A 24,447-nucleotide genomic window follows, 5' to 3' on the forward strand; every position below is an offset into this window, starting at 1 on the left:
TTCACTATGGATGCAATGCAATATGGCGGCGTTTTCGTTTTCGGCTGTTACATTTGAATGTAACTAATTTGAATGTATTCGTTTTGAGAACTGCGGAAGGCACTATTTGCTTTACAAGTGCTAATTATGAATGTCACTTGCATTAGTCCCGTCGCTTCCATTCATAAAAATTGAATTTAAGACGGAGGTATGTGCACTCTTAGTGACATTTAATTGAATGAATTTCATCACGTCACGTCACCTCACCAAGCTGTATGTCAACTTACGCCCAGCCTGAACAGCGACATTAGTCGAGATTGTCACAACTTAGAAATATCACTATTATACTATAATAATGAAGGCTTTGATTACAACAGATAATGTGCTCGTCATACTCAACGAATCTATGGGTGTCGTGTATTCAATCATTTTGTAACTCACCTGCATCTTGATAAACTATCCAAACTTCAAGTGTTTTGTTCAGTGTGTTATTGCCTGAAATTCGTTCGCAGATATACACAATATTACACCAGTCACGATTTCACCGCACAGGTTAAATGTTCTATCATTGAGAGCACAGCATTAACCTCTAGATATTCTCTCTTAGATACACGCATTCAGATATTTTCATTTACTTCAATCCACCAGCTTGGAGGGAAAATGTGGACCCTATTCTCTGTCGATTTCATCTAGTTTTGCAATCAACTAAGCAAAGGAGGTATCACTTCATTCACATGTATCTGAACCTACTTTATTTAAAATTTCTTTTGCATTTTAGATGAATATGGAAGTTGGAACAACTCAAACAACACTCTCCGTGCTCAATAACGATTGTCTTCAACATTTACTATCATTTCTGTCTCTGATTGATAAGCTCATCGTCGCCGGCTGTTTGGACAATGACAGAGTTCTTGAAGTAGTATCCAAAAAAGATACATTTCAAATGATAGATTGTATAGAGCGTTTATCAGTGGATGAAACCAAGCAGATACTAGGACGTGTTGGATACCAAATCAAACATATTTGCTTATATGAAACTATCCATAGTGAAACGAAAGACTATTACAAATTAATAGCACCTCATTGCCGCTATTTGGAGGCTATTGAGTTGCATTATCCAAAATCTAAACGCGAACTTAAGATAATTAAGAAGATACTGACTATCAACAAGACTCTGGAGTCGATTTGGATAAAGCGTAAACATAGCGAATTTCGGGATGAATTTCTTTCCATAATTGGAAATATGCAAACCATAAAATACTTATACTTATCAGATTTGAAAGATACCAATGGAGAACAGATAACTCATCTGTCTAACTTAGTCGAGTTAGATATTAGTTGCTGTAAATTGTTTACTGCAGAAAACTTCATCAAACTCATGAATGGGAATAATCTCAAGTTCCTGAATATATCGTACTGCGACCTTCTGGATGACGATGCGATCCAAACTTTAGCTCATACACAACATGAATTGGAGCATCTGATCATTAGCCCGACATTACGGGCCAACAACTATAAGCCAATAGGACAATTGAAAAAGCTTAAAGAACTCATTTTATACAACTTCAAAGGATACAAACTTATGGAAGCTATCGAAGGAATTAGAAATCATTCTAACATTCAAATACTAAAGATATTAAATGATTTTACCTATTGTGGAGCGACGGAAATATTCCTGAATGATGTTCTATCTTTGAAGAATCTGAAAGTTCTCTATTTGCCGGATGATCAGGATCTACATGACAACAGTCTTCGAGAGATTGCTTTGGCAATACCGACTTTAAAAAAGTTGTGGATCCGTATCGATGATGAAGGCGATGTTACCTATGATGGTCTCATTGAAGTGATTAGGAACTTAGAATATCTACAAGAATTCCAGATTTGGAGTGATTCTATAATATTCGATTCAGATCTACTTCAGCAAATAGTAAGCGTTAAACTGGAGGCAAACCCGCAACCCCTTAAAATATACTGGACTTCATATGATATCGAAGAAGATATCTTAAATGTAAGTTTATTTGTAATATTCGACTTCGATTAATCTAACTTGACCATTCGTTTCAGTCACAACTCTATCTCGATAATTTGGATATATTGGAGGTGATACCAGTCAATAATTGGGAAGATAGTGAACAATTTCTATGTTGGGAGGATAAGTTTCGATAGCAGCTTTTTGGAAATGTTTGAAAAGGAGTAGAATGCACTAAATCGGTACAATAGACTCACTTCTATCATCATCATCAACGGCGCACCAACCGGTATCCGGTTGCCTTAATAAGGAACTCCAGATATCCCGGTTTTGCGCAGAGGTCCACCAATTCGACTCACTTCTATGGTGCAATCTAACAATAGTCTCAAAGATCGTTTTTGAAAGAAATTGCGGGTTTGAAATTATCAGCACAAATTAAGAAAAGAATTAGGTTTTGTTCTTAATTCTGCAAATGCTTTATTTTCCTTTCATATACAATTGTCACGGGAACCACGTGCCTCCTTCGTCTTCTTTTTTTCTTCAGCCTTTGTCCCATTCACAAGTGGGGTCGGCTCGTCGTGATCGGTTTCGCCATTTCGCTTTATCAAATGCCTGATCTGGGTGCCATCTCGAGGCTTTTAAATCCCCATCTAGCGTATCAAGTGAATTCTCGTTAGCACAAATTGCGTGACCGTACCATGCCTCTCTCGCAATTTTTCCCCAATCGTTGCAACCCCATATCGATCGCGGATATCCTCATTTTGGATGTGATCAAAACGTATCACGCCACTAGTCTAACGCAACATCTTCGTCTCCGCAAGACGCCGTTTATTGTCTTTTATAGTCGGCCAACACTCAGAACCATAGAGGGCGACAGGACGGACGACATTGCGGTCAACTTTAGTTTTGAGACGTTCGTTGATACGTCGTTCACAAAGAACACTAGTTGTGGAACGTGACTTCATCCAGGTTGCGTTAATGCGTGAAGCAATTTCATAACGCGTTGACTCGAGTCATTTAAATCGCTCAGTTCTGGGCAGATCACTGCCGCTGACAGTAATTGTGCCTGCTTCATAGGGATCGGTCAGTTTTGTTTAGATTCAATCTGAGACCGTGTTGCATGAAGCGATCATACCATTTTTTGACAAGTTGCTCGAGATCATTTTTGCTATTAGATGCTAGGAAAACATCATCTGCATAAAGTAGTGTGTAGGGCGCTGGACGTTGGATATCCCGGAGGAGGGTGGTGAGAGGGCACTTCCTTGATGAACTCCAACAGAGACACGAAGCGGTTTTGATACACCCGCCATACTTCGAACTTTACTTTTCGGATCGTGGTAGAGCAATTGAACCCAGTGCATGACTTCTTCTGGCACTAAGTGTTGTCGTAAAGCATTCCAGATGAGTTCGTGTGGTACACGGTCAAACGCTTTCTCTAGATCCAGAAAGGCAATGTAAAGCGAGCGATGCTTCTCACGGTGTTTCTCCATGAGTAACCGCGCAGCGTGTATTGCGTCAGTAGTTCCGTAGTTTTTGACAAAATCCGGTTTGATTTACGGTTATTTCAACGATTTCGCGAATACGGTTGTCAAGAATGCGTTCAAAAACCTTCATGATATGGGAAAGTAACCGGATCGGATGGTAATTTGAAGATTCTGCTGGGCTACACAGTGGTACTTTCTTGCCGGTCAGATGGTGTCCTTCCTTCCTGAATAATCCGGTTAAAGAATTCACTGAGCCACAGTGTTGGGTCTCAGATTTTAGCTTTCCAGAGCTCAGATGCGATGTCGTCAGGTCCTGTGGCTTTCCCTGATTTCGTTCATTTTATTGCCTCCTCGACTTCAGTTGCGCTGACAGTTATGTCACCGTGGTACCTGTCTCGTGGACTTAATCGGTCCTCTTCGGACACGGTTTGATTTTGTGACCACAATCAGAGCCCCGCCGTAGCGAACTACGACGGTACCAGTCTATACCGAGTGCATGGCTCAGCATTCATACTGCTGGATACAAGACCTACCTAAATCTCCACCGAACTAAGGAGTACGGAACCCGTGTTGAAACGCAACACCACGTTGAGACCCGAAGGTCTCTGTTCGCTTGAACGCAACCACAACCCCCATGAAATTCCCACTAGGGGACCAACCATAAACAACTGAGCTGAATGCACATACAACAGGAGTTCAACTGAAGTATGTGAATTCAGAGGCTATCCTGGTTCCCATGGTACCAGTATACCCCTGGTAAGGTTTCGTGATTTAATGCCACTTCAGATGAGTCCCCGTGCAGACTCGGGTCTGATCGCCCTAATTAGGTCTTTGGAGCATTCACCTACTGCATCAGGGCCGGCAAACCAATGTGATACAGCGTCTCCCGGAACCATCACTATGGAGATTCTTCTCAGCCACTTGGTTTTGGTTCAGCCGACAGGGTTGCCGCCCCATCTTCCTCACCGCCACCTCTGAGCACCAGTTGCGCTGACAGGTGTGTTTCCGCACCCGCTTTATAATATCCACGTTGTCCATCGTGGTCAAGGGTAGTATAGGTCCCAGGGCGTAACGTGGATTGGTACACACGATGGGGCATAAGACCTCGGAAACGCCTGCTGAACCAACATCAACAGTTCTACTACCAAACCCTATCTCCACCTCCACGTGGTGAACGCTGGGAGCTCTTTTTTAACGAAAACCTGCAGGCAGAGAAGGATGAAGGCGAGTCTCCCGCGCTTAAAAACGGAACAAATTGTACTAACTGGTCCTCCAGGTTGGGGGTTGGGTAGGGTTGACAACCTTACACGGAAAACCGATGTTACGAAGCCACGGAAGGAGCCTCGGAGAGGATGGGTTTTACAACGATGAACCTGGTAACGGGGGGAGATTAACGATTTGCGCATTTTCTCATGTAACGTGCACTTTCTGTAAAGACTTCCTGTGGCTGGGTAGCTAGCCGATCCCCTGCCCTAATATAAGGTTGATGTAACAGCGTTGCAAGAGATGCGATGGACAGGAACCGGTTTCCTGGAGAAGAGCCGCTACACCAGTAAACTATGTGCTCGGAGTATGTTTCTTAGTCAGCCGAAAAATGAAACCTGCTGTTATCGGCTTTGAAAACGTAAGCGAACGGCTATGCACTCTGCGCTTGCGAGGCAAGTTTAGAAATATAAGCCTCATTAAAGTTCACGCCCCTACAGAGGAGACTGCAGAGTCGGAGAAGGATACCTTCTACGAGGCAGTTGAGCGGACCCTCAAAGCCTGTCCCAAGTATGATATCAAAATCATACTTGCAGATTTCAACAGTCAAGTAGGGAAGGAGCCCGTATTCAGGCGATACGTCGGCTCCCACAGCTTACATAGGGATACCAATGATAACGGACTGCGCATTGTCCAGTTAGCAGTTTCGCACGAAATGCTTCTTGGAAGTACCTGGTTTGCACGGAAAGCGGTTCACAAGCATAAATGGGCTTCTCCAGGCGGGACCACTTTCAACCTGATCGAATGCCGCCACCTCTCAGCCTTGATGAATGTCAGAACATATAGGGGAGCCAATATAGACTCGGATCACTATCTCGTTGGCATGGTGCTCCGAACTCAAATTACGATACCATCTACAATCCGCTCTGACAATCAGGTGAGAGTGAAAACAGAAGCCATTCACAACACAGCCCCCCGTGACACCTATAAGAGGAAAATGGATGCCACAATAACTGCAGTCAACAGAGATCCTGGAGATGAAGCATCAACAAATGATCTTCACAATCATCTGAAGAACGTTATCATTGATACGGCCACAAACATACTTGGCCCCAGCCGCAAAAAAAGTCAGTACGGTTGGTTTGACGATGAATGTAAGTTAGCTACGGAACGGAAAAATGCCGCATACCGAGTAATGTTGCATTCTCAAAGAACGCGGGCACGCGCAGATCCGCAGATCCTGCCGAGACAAAGAGGGAAATCTGATTTCCGACAGAATGGGCATATTGGAGCGATGGGTTGAGTACTTTGATGAGCTACTGAACAACCAGAGGAGGTCCCGCCAACTGAAGACGACGGACGAATACTGCCACCACCAAGTTTAGGAGAAACAGTCCGTGCAATTCAACGGCTAAAAAACCATAAGTCGCCAGGAACCAATGGAATTACAGCCGAATTGGTTAAATATGGAGGCGACCAGTTACACCAAGTGGTTCATCAACTTGTGCTCAAGGTATGGGACAGCGAACCAATGCCTGAAGACTGACAAAGAGGCATTATCTGTCTCATACATAAAAAGGGGGGATATCACGCAGTGCGGCAATTATAGAGGTATCACGTTACTGAGTACCATCTATGAGCGCAGCGCAATAAATAAGAGCAAAGCTCGCTGCTGGCAAGATCTGATCGACGAGGTGAATGGGGATCCGTGGGGACTTGGTTGACTTCGGCGCGGAGAGCGCAGAGGACTGTCCACTTTTCTCTGTAAAAGAGTTGGAACAGGCAGTCCTCTCTATGAAAAATAAGAAGGCGCCAGGACCCGATGGTATTCCAGCAGAGGTGTACAAACTGGTATTCCAACACCGGCCAGACCTACTGCTCGGCGCATTCAACGCTTGCCTGAAAGAGGGCATTTTCCCTGCTCGTTGGAAAGTTGCGAGGCTTGCGCTGATCCCTAAAGGGAAAGGCGATCCCGAACTGCCGGCTTCATACCGCCCACTATGTATGCTTGATACTGCTGGGAAATTGCTCGAAAAGCTCATCAGAAATAGACTCGCTGAAGCGATACGCGCTGCCGGAGATTTATCTCCCCGGCAGTTTGGTTTTAGGGCAGGGAGATCGACAATTGATGCTGTCATGCAGGTCGTGGACGCCGTTCGACGAGCAGAGGCACATAGCCGCCGAACTCGACGGGTGGTGCTCCTCGTAACGCTTGACGTCAGAAACGCCTTCAATTCCGTAAGATGGAAAAACATTCTAGGCACACTAGACAATACCTTCAACGTGCCGAACTATCTCTTACGGATTTTGAGGGACTATCTGACGAACCGCGCCCTGCTCTATGAAACACTAGAGGGTCAAAGGTGGATGGAGGTCACGTCGGGGGTAGCATAGGGATCCATCCTAGGGCCGGATCTCTGGAACGCTACCTATGACAGTCTGCTTAAACTCGACATGCCAGAAGAGTCGCGCCTGGTCGGCTACGCAGATGATGTTGCAGCGCTTGTTGCTGGACGCACTGTCGAACAGGCGCAAAGCAGACTCGGCATATTGATGCGACGGGTAAGCGGATGGATGACTACTCATGGTTTCAACCTTACACTGGAAAAAACCGAAGTAGTCATCCTGACTAAGAAGAGAATTCCGACCCTGCGTCCCATATCGTTCGGCGAGTCGATAATCGAGTCAAAATCAGCGGTAAAGTACCTCGGGTTGACTCTTGACTCAAAGATGAGCTTTTCTGAGCAAATCCAAGCAGCAGCAAACAAGGCTGCGGCTGGAGTTTCGACGTTAAGTAGGCTAATGGCAAACATTGGGGGTCCTACGTCTAGTAGGCGACGTCTCCTGATGAGCTCAACGCAGTCTGCCCTGCTCTACGGTACAGAGGTATGGGCTGGCGCTCTTAACAAGGAGGTATATCGTAGACGCCTCGCGCAAGTACAGAGACGGGGAGCTTTACAATTTTTAAGTGGGCATGGAAATTTTCAGTCTTACCTGCACAAGATTGGAAAGGCGCGTTGTCCGTATTGTGTGTTTTGCAATGGAGTTGTGGACGATGCCCACCATACTTTTTTTTCTTGTGGAAGGTGGGATGGGGTTCGTCAGCAGCTCTATTTAAACACAGGGGATCTCTCCCCAGACAACATTGTGGAAGAGATGCTGAGGACTGCTGACAGCTGGAACCGTGTTGCCCATTACGTTCGGGCCCCTCTCGTTGCTAAGAAGATAGAACTCGACCGGTGGAGGAGCCGGATGGCAGGGGGTTCCTTGAACTGACAGTTTCCTTCCTCCTCTCCCCTCCCGTTGGTGAAAGGAATTCCCTGATTTGAAGGCTCCGCAAGGCGGGAGAGTTCGGGGGCTGGCCCGAAGTAATGTGACAAACGGTTCCAGGCTAGCTCTCTGACGATGGGGAGGTGTGTATTTGGTAGTCCGACGACGTACCGAATCGGGAGTCCAACACTGTGTGCGTAAATGCATTCACCTACCCTACCCCAAAAAAAAAAAAATCTATGAGATATTCTCCTCTATCTTACTAGGCCGGATAGCCCCATATGCTCAGAATATCATTGGCCCATACGAAAGAGGCTTCTCTCCAAATCAGCAACAGATCAGATTTTCTCTGTGCGGCAAACGATGGAAAAACTGTTGGAATGTGGACAACAGTTGCACCATCTATTCATCGACTTTACAGCCACCTATGATAGCATAGCCAGTCTAAAACTGTACACGGCCATGAGGCAATTCGGTATCCCGACGAAATTGATAAGACTGACTAGGCTGACCCTGACCAATCTGCGATGCCAGATAAAAGCAGCGATCCTGCTGCTTTTATCTCAAGAGCATTCGACATCAACAACGGTCTACGACAAGGAAATGCCCTATCATGCGTCCTCTTTAATCTGGCCCTCGAAAACGTGATCCGTGATGGTGAGGTAAATGCAAGGGTACGATCCTCTTTAAGTCCACCCAACTACTGGCCTATGCTAACGATATCGACATCATGGGAAGAACCACCCGAGACGTACAAACTGTCTTCATCCAGATCGAGCAAGGGGCGATTGGAGCGAGATCTTGGGCTGCACATCAATGAAGGCAAGACAAAATATATGGTGGCAACGTCAGCACCGAAGACGAATCAACCAACAACATCAAACCGCACTGGTCAAACACGAACAAGAATAAGGATAGGAGAATACAACTTTGAGACCGTTGACAATTTCTCCTATCTAGGGTCGAAAATCACAACCGATAACAGCTACGATGATGAAATCCGCGCAGAGTTGTTGTCAGCCAACAGAGCCTATTTCAGCTTACAAAGACTGTTCCGCTCGAAACGTCTCACCATAGGGTCAAAGCTCGTACTGTACAAGACAATGATCTTGCCAGTCCTCATGTATTCCTCGGAGACTTGGGTTCTTAGCAAGAAAAATTGCGAACCCTTGGCCGCGTTTGAGAGAAGAATCCTCCGAAGAATTTTTGGCCCCTTACATGAGGATGGACGATTCCATAGTCTACATAACGACGAAATGTATGAGCGATCCAAGACCGTCAGACTCAATAGGTGTAATGATCCCTTAACATTGTTTTGGATGCTCCGCGGATATAGCGCTGTAACCGCTGTCTATGGAAGTGTGCTTACTGTAAGTGCGCCGTTCGTACCCATTTGGCTGACGTGAAACGCTTCGAGTAAATAAAGTACGACACTAGTTGAAATTGTCATGTCCTAGAAATATTAATATGATAGTACCGCCTCTGATGCTAAGTATTTAGTTCTACGTACCTCACCTGCACCTCGACAAGCAGTCAAATTGTAACCTTTCAGTGTGAAATTCTTTGAAATTCGCACGCAAACACAATATTACACTGGGTACGGATTCTTCAGACAGTTTAAATGACAAAACAATTGTAAACACAGCATTAACCTCTGGAAATTTTATCTTAGATACACGCATTCAGATGTTTTCATTTACTTCACCCCCACCATGTTAGGGAGGAAAATGTGGATTGTGTTCAGCGTTAATTTCATCTTATCTTGCAATCAACAAAACCAAGGCAGGTATCATTCCACTTACAGATATCTAGTCGTAAATAATTAATATTTTTTCTACATTTTAGATGAATAAAAAACTTGAAATCAATCAAACAACACTCTCCGTGCTCAACTATGATTGTCTTCAACACTTACTATCATTTCTACCTCTGATTGATAAGCTCATCTTCGCCCACTGTTTGGTAAATGACAGAGTTCTTGAAGTAGTATCCAAAAAAGATACGTTTTGTATGAAAGATTGTTTAGAACGTTTATCAGTGGATGAAACCAAGCTGATACTACGACGTTTTGGATGCCAAATCAAGCATGTTTGCTTACATGAAATTGTTCCTAGTGAAAAGAAGGACTATTACGAGTTAATAGCGACACATTGCCATAGCTTGGAAGCCATTGAGTTGCATTATCCAAACTCTGAATGTGAACTTGAAATATTCAGGAAAATACTATCAGCCAACAACTCCTTAGAATCGATATGGATAGAACGAACGCTTAGTGAATTCCGCGACGAATTGCTCGCCATAATTGGGAATATGCAAAGCATAAAGAATTTATATTTATCAGATTTAAATGATATCACTGGAGCACAGATAAGTCAATTGACTAACTTAGTTGAGTTAGACATCAGTTGCTGTAAATTATTTGATGTGGACAATTTCATCAAACTCATGAATGGGAATAATCTTAAATTCCTGAATATAGCGTACTGTGGTCTTCTCAATGACGACGCAATTCAAACTTTAGCTGATACACAACAAGAATTGGAGCACTTGATAATCAGCACGACAATATGCGCTCACAACTTTAAACCAATAGGACAGCTGAAAAAACTTAAAGAATTCGTTTTGTACGACTTCAAAGGATACAAACTTATGGACGCTATCGAAGAAATAAAAAATCACCCTAGCATCGAAGTACTTAAGATAATAAATGATTTCCCCTATTGTGGAGCGACGGGAATATTACTGGATTATATTCTGTCTTTGAAGAACCTGAAAGTTCTCTTTTTCCCGGATGATGAGGATCTAAACGATAAGAACCTTCGAGCGCTTGCCTTGAATATACCGGCTCTGAAAAAGTTGCGGATCCGTATCGATGATGGAGGGAATGTTACCTATGATGGCCTTATTGAGGTGATCAGAAACTTAGAACATCTACAGGAATTTCAGATTTGGACTAGTACAATAACATTCGATTCGGAACTACTTCAACAAATTATAGACACTAAAATAGAGGCAAATCCACAACCACTTAAAATTTATTGGGCTGCATATACTATGGAAGAAGACATCTTGAATGTGAGTTTATTTGAAATCTGATTTCGATTAATCCATATGAAGGCACCTTCAAATCTAATTTTAGTCGCAACTATATCTTGACAATTTGGATATATTAAAAGTTATACCCGTCAACAGGTGGGATGATGTGGAAAAACTTATACATTGGGAAGATGCCTTTCGATAGTGGTATAGTTGACCAAATTTTCTTAAATCTTTCACGAAATGCGTATCACTTTATCTCCTTCACTAGGCTACATTTTTAACAGGAAGTGGCTATTTTGCTCCTAATTTTAAGCAATTCTATTGCTTAATAAAACCTCTGAAAAATTTCAGAATTTTTCACATACATACATATGTAACCGTGATTAAACTATTTCCTATTTCCGAAAAGATTGTATGAACCTCTCTATTTTTTAGATGTAAAAAAGATGATAATTTAGTTTCGCCTATATCCGAGACACTGCAAGAACTCTGAAATTCCATACAAAATAAGGCCCGCCCCCCTTACTGAACCACCAAACAAACATACTGACAATAATAGTGTATGGAAAGCAGCATTAATTCCACAGCTGCATATTTTTAGTGACATTCCTCTTTATTTATCAACATTGTGGGAACCTATACAGAATCAATAGAGTGGGTGCAGTAACATTTCTTGTGTAATATGAACCGCGGCTCCTAGTTTCGGATAACAGCCAAGACCAGAAGTAAACGTGAGTGAGTTCATTCATTGAATCCCGTTATAATACTGTAAGAATTGTATCTATGTTTTGGACGAGGGAGGGGAAAAATGTGAAAGAAAATGGACTGAGCAATGCACCTAGAAGCTTCTGAATATACTACGATTTAGAACAACTGCAACAACTCCAGACATCCTGGTTTTGCGACGAGGTCCACCAATTCCTTATCCCTAAAAGCTGTCTGGCGTGCTGACCTACGCGGTCGCTCCATCTTAGGCAGGGTCTGCCTCGTCTTCTTTTCCTACCATAGATATTGCCCTTATAGACTTTCCGGGTGGGATCATCCTCATTCATTCGGATTAAATGACCAACCCACCGTAACCTATTGAGCCGGATTTTATCCACAACCGGACGGTCATGGTATCGCTCATAGAGTTCGTCATTGTGTAGGCTACGGAATCGTCCATCCTCATGTAGGGGGCCAAAAATTCTTCGGAGGATTCTTCTCTCGAACGCGGCCAAAAGTTCGCAATTTTTTTGCTAAGAATCCAAGTATCCGGGGAAGGCATGAGGGCTGGCAAGGCTACCAACTAAACACCTCCCTGTCATCAGAGAACTAGCCTGAAACGATTTGACACATTACTTCAGGCTAGCCCTCCCGCTCTCCCGGCTTTGAGAGCCTTCAAGTCAGGGAATTCCTTCCACCAACGGGAGGGGAGAAAGGGAGTTGTTAGTTCAAGGAACCCCTTACCGTCCGATCCCTCCGCCGGTCGAGTTCAATCTTCTTCGCAATAAGAAGAGCCCGAACATAATTCCCAATACGATTCCAGCTGCCAGCGCTCTTCAGCATCTCTCTGACAATGTTGTCTGGAGAGAGCTCCCCTGTGTCTGCATAAAGCTGCTGGCGAAGGCCGTCCCACCTCTCGCAAGAGAAAAAGGTGAAATCCTATGCAGGTAAGACTGACTTGTTGGTAAAACTTGTGCGGCTTCAGGCTTCCTTTTTCCGTCTGTGAAGTCGCTTCTTCGCTCGACGGAGTTCGTGATAAGTCTCTGCGCGTGACCGCGTTCTTTGAGAATGCAACATTACTTGGTATGCAGCATTTTTCCGTTCCGTAGCTAACTTACATTCATCGTCAAACCAGCCGTTCCGACTCCTTTTGCGATTGGGGCCACGTATGTTTGTGGCCGTATCAATGATAACGTTCTTCAGGCGGTTGTGAAGATCATTTGTTGATGCTTCATCTCCAGGATCTCTGTTGACTGCAGTTATTGTGGCATCCATTTCCCTCTTATAGGTGTCGCGGAGGGCTGTGTTGTGAATGGCTTCTGTTTTCACTCTCACCTGATTGTCAGAGCGGATTGTAGGTGGTATCGTAATTTGAGCTCGGAGCACCATGCCAACGAGATAGTGGTCCGAGTTTATATTGGCCTCCCCTATATGTTCTGACATTCATCAAGGCTGAGAGGTGGGGGCATTCGATCAGCACGTGGTCAATTTGGTTGAAAGTGGTCCCGTCTAGAGAGGTCCACGTATGTTTGTGAACCGCTTTCCGTGCAAATCAGGTATTTCCAACAAGCATTTCGTGCGAAACTGTTAACTGGACAATGCGCAGTCCGTTATCATTGGTATCCCTATGTAAGCTGTGGGAGCCGACGTATCGCCTGAATACGGGCTTCTTCCCTACTTGGCTGTTAAAATCCCCAAGTATGATTTTGATATCATATAATATCTGGAACAGGCTTCGAGAGTTCGTTCAACTGCCTCGTAGAAGGTATCCTTCTCCGACTCTGCAGTCTCCTCTGTAGGGGCGTGAACGTTAATGAGGCTTATATTTCTAAACTTACCTCGCAAGCGCAGAGTGCATAGCCGTTCGCTTATGTTTTCAAAGCCGATAACAGCAGGTTTCATTTTTTGGCTGACTAGGAAATCTACTCCGAGCACATGGTTTACTGGATGGCCGCTATAATATACGGTGTATCGGCTCTTCTCCAGGAAACCGATCCCTGTCCATCGCATCTCTTGCAATGCTGTTACATGCACCTTGTATTAGGGCAAGGGATCGGCTAGCTGTTCAGCAGCATTGGGTGTGTACAGGGAGCGCGCGTTCCAGGAGAAAATGCGTAAATCGTTAATCCGTTGTCGCTGCCGGTTTCGTCGTTGTAAAATCCATCCTGTCCGAGGCTCCTTCCGTGGCTTCGTAACATCGGTTTTCTGTGTAGGGTTGTCAACCCTACCCAACCCCCAACCTGGAGGACCAGTTGGTACAATTTGTCCCGTTTTTAGGCGCGGGAGACTCGACTTCATCCTTCTCCGTCTGCAGCTTTTCGTTAAAAAACAGCTCCCAGCGGTCACCACGTGGAGGTGGAGATAGGGTTTGGTAACAGAACTGTTGGTGTTGGTTCAGCAGGCGTTTCCGAGGTTTTATGCTCCATCGTGGGTACCAATCCACGTTTCGCCCTGGGACCTATACTACCTTTCACCACGATGGACAACGTGGATATTATAAAGCGGGTGCGGAAGGCACACCTTTTGGATGCAGCAGAAAGCATATGCATCATCAAAGAAGGGAGGCAGGTAACCTTAAATCACGATGAAGGAAACTGCGTGACGAGCTTGGTAAAAAAGGTATGCAGCGGGTAATATAAAATAGGGGAAAAAAAGGGGAAGATGGGGGGGGGGGGGGGGGAAATGGAAAACAATTACAGAGTAATTAGTAGAGTTAAAAGTGACCATATAAATAGGGGCAGTTGAAGACAGATTAATTAATTAGGTATTTTTTTTCGGAGTAGGGTAGGTGAATGCATTTATGCACAGAGTGTTGGACTGCCGCAAAAGTACGCTGTCGGACTACCAGCTAAACACCTCCCTTTGACACATTACTTCGGACTAATCCTCCTGCTCTCCCCGCTTTGGGAGCCTTCAATTCAGGGAATTTCTTTCACCAACGGGATGGGAGGGAGGAAGGGAATTGTTAGTTCAGGAAACCCCTTACCATCCGTTCCCTCCGCCGGTCGAGAAGAGCCCGAACATAATGCGCAACACGATTCCAGCTGCCAGCGCTCTTCAGCATCTCTGTCGGAAGAGAGCTCCCATTTGTCTGCATAAAGCTGGTGATGAAAGTCGTCCCACCTCTCACAAAAGAGAAAGATGTGTTCAGCGTCGTCTGCAACTTCATTGCAGAACACACAGTCTGGAGATCGCGCCTTCCCAATCCTGTGCAGATAAGATTGAAAACCTCCATATCCGCTTAGAATTTGGATAAGGAAGTAATCAATCTCATCGTGCGTTCGGTTCAACCACGTCGATGAGTCGCGCAGTCCACCTGCCCCTTGGCTCATTTTGCCAAGAAAGTTGCTACTCGGTAAGGGTGCGCTGAGGTTCTTCACGGGCAACCACCTCTCTTAAGTTTTCGCCCTTACGGAGGTAGATAGCTTTGCGCTCCTTGGAAAAGAGGGCAACGGGGATCACTCCTGCGATCACCATCACAGCCGGTTGGGAGACAGTACGATAAGCCGACGCCACTCGCAAAGCTCCCCGCCTCTGCACTTGAGCGAGGCGTCTACGATGCACCTCCTTGTCAAGGGCATCAGCCCATACCTCCGCACCATAGAGAAGAACGGACTGCGTGGCTCCCATAAGGTGACTTCTCCTAGTTGATATAGGGCCCCCGACATTCGCCATTAGCCGACTCAAGGCCGCGACTCCAGCTGCAGCCCTGTCCGCTGCTGCTTTGATTTGCTCGAAGAAGCTCATCTTCGTGCATTAAACCAAGGTATTTAACCGCTGGTTTTGACTCTATAGTCGTCGATCGATATGGGACGCAGGATCGGGATTCTCCTTCTGGTCAAGATGACTACTTCGGTTTTTTCCAGCGCAAGGTTGAAACCATCCATCCGCTTACCCGTCGCATCAATATGCCAAGTCTGCTTTGCGCCTGTGCGCCAAAAAGTGCCGCAACGTCGTCTTCATAACCGACCAGGCGCGACTCTTCGGGCATATCGAGTCTCAGAAGTCTATCGTAGGAAGTTGTTCAGAGGTCCGGTTCTAGGATGGATCCCTGCGCTACTCCCGACCTGATTTCTATCTTCCTTTGACCCTCTAGCGTCTCATAGAGCAGAGAACGGGCTTGCAGATAATCCTTCAATATCCGCAAGAGATAGCTTGGCACTTGAAAGGAGTTCTCTAGTGTGTCTAGCATATCTGCCCATTTTACGGAATTGAAGGCATTTCTGACATCAAGTGTTATGAGGAGCACTATCCGTCGAGATCGGCGGCTGTGTGCCTCGGCTCGATTAACCGCATCTACGACCTCCATAACACCATCCACTGTAGATTACCCTGTTCTGAACCTGAACTGCCTTGCGGATAAGTCCCCGGCAGCACGGATCGCTTCAGCGAGTCTACCCCTGATGAGCTTCTCGAGCCTTTTTCCGGCCGTGTCAAGCATACACAGCGGTCGGTATGCAGACGGGAGCTCCGGGTCTCCTTTACCCTTCCTGATCAACGCGAGTCTGGCCACTTTCCAGCGACAAGGAAAAATCCCCTCCTTCAAGTAGGCGTGGAACACTTCAAGCAGCATTTCTGGCCGTTGGCGGAACACCAGTTTGTAAACTTCCGCCGGGATACCATCAGGACCTGTCGCCTTCCTGTTTTTCATAGTTAGAACCACTTCTCTCTCATTGTGAAAAGGGGGCAATCCACGACGCTTTCCGCGCTATTCATATCAACCCGTACAGGGTGTCTGGGGAACAAAGCCCGTACAATGCGGTCCCTCTGGTCGGTGCTCAGTATGCAGGGCTTCCACAGAGCCCCGATTTTCCGGGTGACAAGCCAAGTCCCCACGGGTCCTCATTCATCTCATTAACAAGGTTCTGCCAGCCGTGAGCTTTGCTTTTATTTATAGCGCTGCGAAGTCTCCTTTTTCCTGATGTATACTGTGCCGTGTTTGCGCATGCCTTCTCGTTGGCGTGCAAACGTTGTGCCAAACTGCGGAGGTTATAACAGTCCTTCGGTAGGTCGGCAATTTCTACCGTACGCTAGTACATGGAAGGCTTGTCGCTAGTACATAGAAGGCTTGACGCCGTCGTTATCAGGTACATCAACGAATTTACGACGGTATCAGCTGCGACACTACCACCCCCCGGAATACCTCCCATCGCGGTGCTACCTGCCCCAAGAGCTTCGACCAACTTCCCGATGTTCACCCTCGCGACATTCCACAGGCAGGGGAGCGTCGTAGCAATGTACTGATGACCACTTGCCGCGAAGACTTCTAGGACTCGTCATCCGTCCACCGATGATGCCAGAGATTCCGACGCAAAAGTGGTGTCAGGAATGCTTCCTTCACAGCCTGGGCGCCGAAATATTGGCGTGGATCCGATGTTTAAAACTACGAGCGCGGTTCTCAAGAGCCCTGGCATTAAAATCGCCGCCAACCAGGATTCGTCCCTCCGTGCTCGAAACGGCGTCCTCCAGAGCATCAAGCCGGGGCCGAAAGGGCATCATGAAGAACGTCACCAATGACAAGAAGAAATAATACCGGTTACAAGATGCAACCCTGGAGGACTTCGCTTTCGACCTCAAGTTCCTCTGAGATTTTGCCTCGATGCAACAAGTGAACCCGGAAAATAGCTACTAATCTTCCAGTAATGCCCCGCTTACGTAGAGCACGCTAGATGCAGTCTCTGTTCTAATTTGATGCGAAAATCTAAACTCCGTCTATTGCTCCAAAATGATCCGTAGGGTGTTCGTATGGTGAATGGGATCCTCCTGGATCCAGAGCGGAAATCAGTCTGCACTCTGTCGATATGAACCTTGATGCATTCCAGGATTATTTTAGCTATTATTTTTGTGATGGCAGGAAGTAAGCAAATATGCCTTTGATTGCCACACTCAAAACAGGTGCCCTTCTTTCGAAACGATCATCGCCCTGTTCGATTTGATCCACAAAAGGCGCAAGTTTATCGGATGTGATACGGTTAATAACCGTGGTGAAGTGTTCCTTCTCTCCAGATGTTCGTCATCATGGATGGATGGTTTGGGAAGAAACCGTCGTCAGTCTTTTTTTGTATGCATGGGTGTTATCTTCCGAACGAGGGATCCGTGGACCAAAACACGTGGGAGTAAGTTGCTCTTCATTTGGCCCAACATCAAGTGGATGTGGACTTAGGATCCCTCATATCTCAAACAAAAGCTCGCTTAGGCTCAAACTAATGGCGGTTAAAATTTGGATATAATTCGCACCCTTGTCGTGTTTTGGAACATTTTCCACCTGTTGCCACTTTTGGTCACGCTGCTCCCAGGGTAGAGGTGAGGCAGCGTCTGATGAGTTGCCTCTCCCCTGGATGAAACCGTCAGTTTTTTTTCTTTTTATAAAAATGAGCAATATCCATCTTGTCTGTCAAAGAAATCAACGAAAATTGACTTCGGATTTTATGGGAAGAATGCAAACATCTTGAAAACAGACTGATGATCGTGTGTCCTGATAGCCTAGCGATTAGAATGAAGTTCTCTAACATAATTCATTCTTTTATCCTTTATCCCGTTCACAAGCGGGGTCGGCGCGCCCGCCATTTTACTTTGTCAAATGCCTGATCTGGGTTCAATCGCGAGGCGATCTGAATGCAATCACGAGGCTTTTAAATCCCCGTCCAGCGTATCAAGCCGGCCTCTTGGTCGCTTACTTCGATGTTCAGACCAATCTTGGCAAATGAATGAATTAGCGCGAATTACGTGACCATACCATCGAAGAGAGGGCGATCAGCTGATATAATGATGAACTTCATCAGCCGATCATCCAATCGTTCGACTTCTTTAATGGCATCACGGAAACGCTCTGAGATGACAATGCCAACACCATATTGAGGGTGTGGGTTACCAAAATAGAGAAGTTTGTAGCCATTTTTACCGCGTTTGCGTTCAATGTCGCAGCTTTTGGCACCAGACCATCAGGTTTCTTGCAGAGCGCAGATATCAATGCGCCTTTTCCGAAGGGCTCTTGTGAGTTCCTCGGTCTTTCCAGTTAGGGTACCAACATTTGCGTGCAGACACGTATTTGTTTTGTTTGTTTTATTCGAACTAACTTGCTTACTTCCTGACACCGTCCATGCGTCAAGAACCCTTGCCCATTTCTCGACAGGGCCGAGGCCTGTCCTGCCGCGTCGACTGAAGTGGACGCCCTAGCATTTCTCCGAGGCTTGTGACTCAATCCGGTCATCATGTTTGTTTATAAGACGAGATTTTCTAATTACTTGATAATAACATATTTAATCTTCCAATCTAGATAAAGCACAAAGTCTAAAGCAATATATCGGCACATCACACAGCAATATATCGGCACATTACCTCCGAGCCTGATGGATTCCATAAAAGGAAAATCAGTCGTCGACCTGAATAGCGACTGCATAATGCATTTATTCATGTTTCTCCCGCTAACCGATCGATTACGTCTGGCGTTCGTAAACAATTTATTCGACGAAGCAATCCGTCACTTCATCCAATTCGACAATATCTCAATGGACGAATTAATTGAAAACTTCTCCACACAACAAGTTGAAGAATTGTTTCAACGCTTTGGAACCCACATCAAAAAGATCAATTGCTTCCTCCAGAACCAAGAAAATGTTAACTTGCCGAGCGAATCGATAAGAAAATATTTCAAATCCATATCCAACCATTGCCACTGTATTGAAGAGATAGTCATACGTTATCCATGGATACCGGACTATTCTATATATGAACGCATTTTCCAATCTGCCAGGAGGATATCGAAGGTAAACGTTGCTTATGGCGAACGATTGCAGGGAAAATTTTTTTCTCCCAATGAATTCGATTCGCAGCTATCAAGACTTTTTCAGGATCTGCCCCTGAAATCCTTGGATGTATCACATCAATGCGATTTAATAGGGAAATTCCTGCCGAAGCTGAAACATCTCACTGAAGTCAACTTAGAATACTGCGCGCTACTAGAACCCAAGCACTTAACAGATTTCCTGAACGTTGCGAAGTTGAAATCCCTTAACATTGTCAATTGTCCGAAATTAACAGGATCAACTTTCGAGACCTTGTACAGAACACAAACAGAGCTACAAAGCATTGCCATTAGCAACAATTATAGTCGGTGCCATTTAGAGGTTGTTGGACGATTGGAGGCCCTTCGACACATCCGGTTCGACGACCATAGCGATGAGATGCTGAAATTACGAGAACTACTCAATGAACTCGTTCAACACCATGCGAATGATCTGGAGACCTTAGAGATCTACAATGATTTCACCTATCGTCAACAAAGTGCAATTATTTTACAAACAATCTCCGAACTAAAAAATCTAAGGAAGCTCGTTCTACCTGATATCGATCCAGACAGCGATGACGGCATTAAGCGTATAATAAAAAAATGCCATCAACTGGAGGAGCTGAGTATAGTATCCGAGAACGGGTTGTGGGCGAAAGATGAGACCCTACTGCTAATTATTGCAGCAAAGCATCTAAGCCACTTGCGGATCATATCTAAATTTCAAATCAAAACGACTTTATTGAAGGACTTCTATCAGATTTTAAAAGCAAAAAACTTGCCACTCGATATGTACGTTGATGAAAGGAACATTGATGTGAGCGTGTTGAATGTAAGTATCTAAATATCGATTTCAATTGAACATTATCTGAGATTATTTTCACTTCAACAGACACCAGAATATAAGGAACATGAGAAGCTCCTAAGAATACACGTGAACGAAGTGAATATCGATGATATCCTGACGAATTCATATTTGTTTTAAGTGGTGTGGTGTATGCATCTAATACGCACATAATACTTTGTAATGTGACGTATGTACGCATGGACATTTGAGTGAACGTGAGCTTCAAGGATTAACTAGTATCCATAAATATAAGCCACTTCAATGGACGAACTGTGAACAAGGGTATCAGGCTAATTCCCCAATGGAGATACCACCAGGCGGAAGGGCTTGCTGTGTTGGCCATACTACAGAGCCTTGAGAGATGATGATCACCTTATGTTAGGTAAATCAATCTTTGCTAAGTGTGAGATGATGTTTCGCTCAGTTTAAGAGCTACGAACTTTCGAGTTGCCATTGAGTTGCATAGAATAGTTGATTGAATCGGAGAAAATAAACTTTCTAAAATTTTTCTAGAATATACCGTTTACATGTATTGTTTTTCTATATATTTTTAAGCGGAAAAAATTATAATAAAATATTTTTTTTAGAAACGTATCGCCCACTTTTTCTAGTGTGTTCTCATTTCCATATTCCTCAGTCGTTTAAAAACTAGACCGAGAACCGCATAGAGCCTTGTCTTTCTAACTGACCTTCTTTCGTTCTAGTTTTTGTTCAATACTTACACGTTTTTGAATTGCCTATTTGCTTGATACGTTTAACCAATTGAAATTTCACGATTTTATCACAACCATGACTTCTGGTTTAACACGTAATTTACACAGGTAGCTGTCGTATTAAAATCTTAATGAGTCATTTTTAAGGTTTTGTGTAAAACAAAAGCTTATTAAAATCGGTTTACTTCCAAATCCCGCATCCACCAACTGACTCCTTCCTTCTACCCTGAGTAACCACCACAATGTATTTCGTCGCGGGGTGGACATGGCTCTAGCCTCTGCCTTCGCCCATCAATTGCATTCGAAACCGTGCCTTTCTCGTCTCCTCTGCTTCTCTCAACTTATCGTGTCGTGCACAGCATTCCAGTTCTCCTAGCACGCAAGTATTTTCCCAATTATATTTTCCGGTACTACTATTCCCTCCGATGGCTCCTCTAGACTCTTGGATGAGTTGTGCAGTTTAAACCTATAGAGGTATTTACGGTGACCGGCACCCCCCGTGAGAAACTACATGAGATCATAGTTTATCTCTCTGTGTCTACACCTTGATGCTGAGAATCAATCTGTGGGTCCACCGACCCTTTTCCGCCCGCTCCCCCCGTTGTTGCCGCCTGCTTATTATTATTATTCTGTTAAGGGAAAGTCGCACCGCGTCCTTGAAGAACTATTGTGCCCCTTTTACTGGTTATAGTGTACCTGTCGATCATAGTATCTCAAGCAGGCCAGTAACCGTTAGGAACTTTAGTATGTTCCCCACTTCCAGAAGTTTCAGCTTTGCATCTGGTATTAAGTGTTCTCCCAGATGTATCGACCTACTTTGCACAAGTGCTGGACACTGTCCCAGGACGTGCATAGAGGTTTCGTCCTCCTCCTCACAGAACCTGCAGGCAGTGTCCGTAGATATCCCTAGCTTCCCTAGGTGGTAGTTCAGCCGACAATGACCAGTGAGAATTCCCACTATGATTCGGAGGTTCTTTTTGGTGAGGTTTAAGCAATCCTTTGTGCGCATGGGTTCGTATCCCCCAATAAGCACCCTGGACTGCTCCATCCCTGGTAGGCCCGCCCAATATAGTTCCCTCAACCGTTTTTCTTCGTTTCTTAGATTCATAGCCATGAAACCGTTTCCGATACCACAGAAGGGTTCTGGCCCGTATAAAGGCATCCCTGCTCCCTTCTTGGCTAGTTCATCCGCTGCCTCATTGCCTTCCAGCCCAGCATGGCCTGGAACCCAAAGTATCCAGACCTTGTTGGACGAGCCGAGTGTATTCAGTCTCTCAAGGCATTCCCATACCAGTTTAGAGTTCACCTGGTTGGACCTAAGTGCCTTGATCGTTGCTTGGCTATCGGTGAGAATAGCTATGTTCTGCCCCCTGTAGTTCCTTTGCAGATTAAAGGAGGCACATTTGTCTATGGCGTAAATTTCCGCCTGGAATATGCTAGTGTACCTGCCCATTGGCTCAAAGTACATTTTCCTTGGACCAATGACACCGGCACCCGCTCCCTCTGCTGTGAGGGATCCGTCAGTGTACCAAGTAATCAGTTGCTGGTTTAAGCCGTATGTCGCAGCCACGCTTTCCCAGTTTGTCTTGTTACTCCAACGTGTTTCAAACTTCTTATCGAAGTGAAACCTCGTTGTCATGTTGTCCCTCGGTATCAGTAATTCGGGATACCGCCTAGAAAGGATATCAATCTTCCTTCGATTTAGGCAGCTCCCCGCCTCACTCATGCTACCGGCCATCCTGAATATTGATCTCCTTGCCTGCATCTGTATGTGCAGATGGAGAGGGGTTAATCCCAGAAGGACCTCCAGGGATGCCGTTGGGCATGCCCTCATTGCCCCACTGATACACACGCAAGCCAGCCTTTGGAGCTTATGTAATTCCCTGGCTTGTGTGCTGAGTTGGGTTCTTTCTGCCCAGATTACCGCTCCATAGGTAATCATTGGTCTTACTATTGCAGTATATATCCAAAGTAGTATCTTCGGGCTACAACCCCATTTTTTTCCTGCTATGGATCTGCAAGTCTGCCGCCTGCTTAACAATTCCTCCCTTTTAGCGTTTTCACGTGCCGATCAGAGGAAGAATCGGGTCCATCATAGATGTGTGTCATCGCACTGGTCCAAATCTCATCATCAAATCATTCCGGCTACTGCATAGGCCGCTTTGTTCAAGATGGTTCTATAACCACAGCACACTCTTAAGGCGGTCATCCTATAAACCGCGTTCGTCTTTTGAGCATTATATGCATACTAACATTGGAAGCCTTGGGACAAACATGTTGTAAATTATCATCATCATCAACGGCGCAACAACTGATATCCGGTCTAGGCCTGCCTTAATAAGGAACTCCAGACACCCCGGTTTTGGGCCGAGGTCCACCAATTCGATATCCCTAAAAGCTGTCTGGCGTCCCGACCCACTCCATCGTTCCATCTCAGGCAAGGTCTGCCTCGTCTTCTTTTTCTACCATAAATATTGCCCTTATAGACTTTCCGGGCGGGATCATCCTCATCCATACGGATTAAGTGACCCGCCCACCGTAACCTATTGAGGCGGATTTTATCCACAACCGGACGGTCATGGTATCGCTCATAGATTTCGACATTGTGTAGGCTACGGAATCGTCCATCCTCATGGTAGGGGGCCAAAAATTCTTCGGAGGATTCTTCTCTCTGATTACGAACTTCAAAAAACCGTTACTGGAGCGGTGTACCACTTAGTTCCTTTAGCACACTCTGAGGCGATTGGAGGAGCTTTGGCAGCAGTTCGATCCCGGCAATGCGAATATCCATGGGCTCGTCCCTCCAGCTAATTTGCCTTACCTAGCGACGGGCCAGGGTGGCAAGGTGAAGGCAATATATGAAGACTACAAGCTCCAAATTTCTGAGAGGATGGAGGCATCCCGGCCAGCCGCTGCCGAATCCGAATCAGCAATAGCGCCAGCGAGACATCGAAGTTCGTTGGACACAAGTGCCTGCTTCAGCAAAAAAAAAACTGATCTAATCCGTGCAACGCAGTTTGACACTCATCGAAGCGGAAACTGCGCCCACCCACACCTTTTCTGAAATCAAGGTGGCAGTGCTCCAACGCTACGAGACCCAGCTATGGGAATTGGAGGAAAAGTTCTGCGCTACCGTTCCTGACCAGCAGCTGGCCTCCTCTTCCGCGGATGCTTACCATAGCACAGAGCAACGACTGCAGGCATCCATCATTCGGCTCAAGCAAATCCTACTCCAAGGGGATAATCGACAGACGGCGAATCAATTAACCTGCGAAGCGAGGCCAAAACTTCCCGACATCTTAATCCCCAAGTTCTATGGAGACTATTTGAAGTGGCCTAAATTCCACGATTTGTTTGCGCAGATGGTGCATAGCCCGGCCATTAGCGATTGCGAAAAGCTATGGTATCTTAAGAACAACCTCCAGGGTGAAGCAGAACGCGTCATACGGCAC

General features: G+C 45.4%; 4 protein-coding genes across 7 annotated transcripts in view; 3 read left to right on the forward strand and 1 right to left on the reverse strand.

Annotated features, from left to right (window-relative positions):
• LOC119647842 overlaps positions 1–9,665 on the reverse strand; it is a 142,887-nt gene extending 133,222 nt beyond the window's left edge. Inside the window, exon 1 of the mRNA XM_038049098.1 lies at positions 9,421–9,665. The gene's annotated coding sequence lies outside the window, so the exon portion shown is untranslated. The remainder of the gene's footprint in view (positions 1–9,420) is intronic.
• Positions 146–2,400, forward strand: LOC119647839. The gene is made up of 4 exons (XM_038049091.1): positions 146–531; positions 587–697; positions 758–1,987; positions 2,044–2,400. Exons 3-4 carry the CDS (start codon positions 758–760, stop codon positions 2,143–2,145), a joined length of 1,332 nt encoding a protein of 443 aa, XP_037905019.1. The 5' UTR covers positions 146–531; positions 587–697; the 3' UTR covers positions 2,146–2,400.
• LOC119647838 lies at positions 9,562–11,231 on the forward strand. 2 transcript variants are annotated; one of them, XM_038049088.1, is made up of 4 exons: positions 9,562–9,687; positions 9,751–10,980; positions 11,045–11,148; positions 11,213–11,231. In XM_038049088.1, exons 2-3 carry the CDS (start codon positions 9,751–9,753, stop codon positions 11,144–11,146), a joined length of 1,332 nt encoding a protein of 443 aa, XP_037905016.1. In that variant the 5' UTR covers positions 9,562–9,687; the 3' UTR covers positions 11,147–11,148; positions 11,213–11,231. The 2 variants fall into 2 exon arrangements, with proteins under 2 accessions (XP_037905016.1, XP_037905017.1); XM_038049089.1 differs by having other exon boundaries at positions 9,568–9,691.
• A 294-nt stretch (positions 11,232–11,525) lies between these two features.
• Positions 11,526–20,864, forward strand: LOC119650192. 3 transcript variants are annotated; one of them, XM_038052756.1, is made up of 3 exons: positions 11,526–11,675; positions 18,926–20,267; positions 20,328–20,864. In XM_038052756.1, the coding sequence occupies exons 2-3, from the start codon at positions 18,999–19,001 to the stop codon at positions 20,418–20,420; spliced, it is 1,362 nt and encodes a 453-aa protein (XP_037908684.1). In that variant the 5' UTR covers positions 11,526–11,675; positions 18,926–18,998; the 3' UTR covers positions 20,421–20,864. The 3 variants fall into 3 exon arrangements, with proteins under 3 accessions (XP_037908684.1, XP_037908685.1, XP_037908686.1); XM_038052757.1 differs by having other exon boundaries at positions 11,536–11,679; XM_038052758.1 differs by having other exon boundaries at positions 11,541–11,683.
• The last annotated feature ends 3,583 nt before the right edge of the window (positions 20,865–24,447 follow it).

The sequence above is a fragment of the Hermetia illucens genome, chromosome 2 (assembly GCF_905115235.1).
Source record: "Hermetia illucens chromosome 2, iHerIll2.2.curated.20191125, whole genome shotgun sequence".
NCBI classification, from domain to species: domain Eukaryota; kingdom Metazoa; phylum Arthropoda; class Insecta; order Diptera; family Stratiomyidae; genus Hermetia; species Hermetia illucens.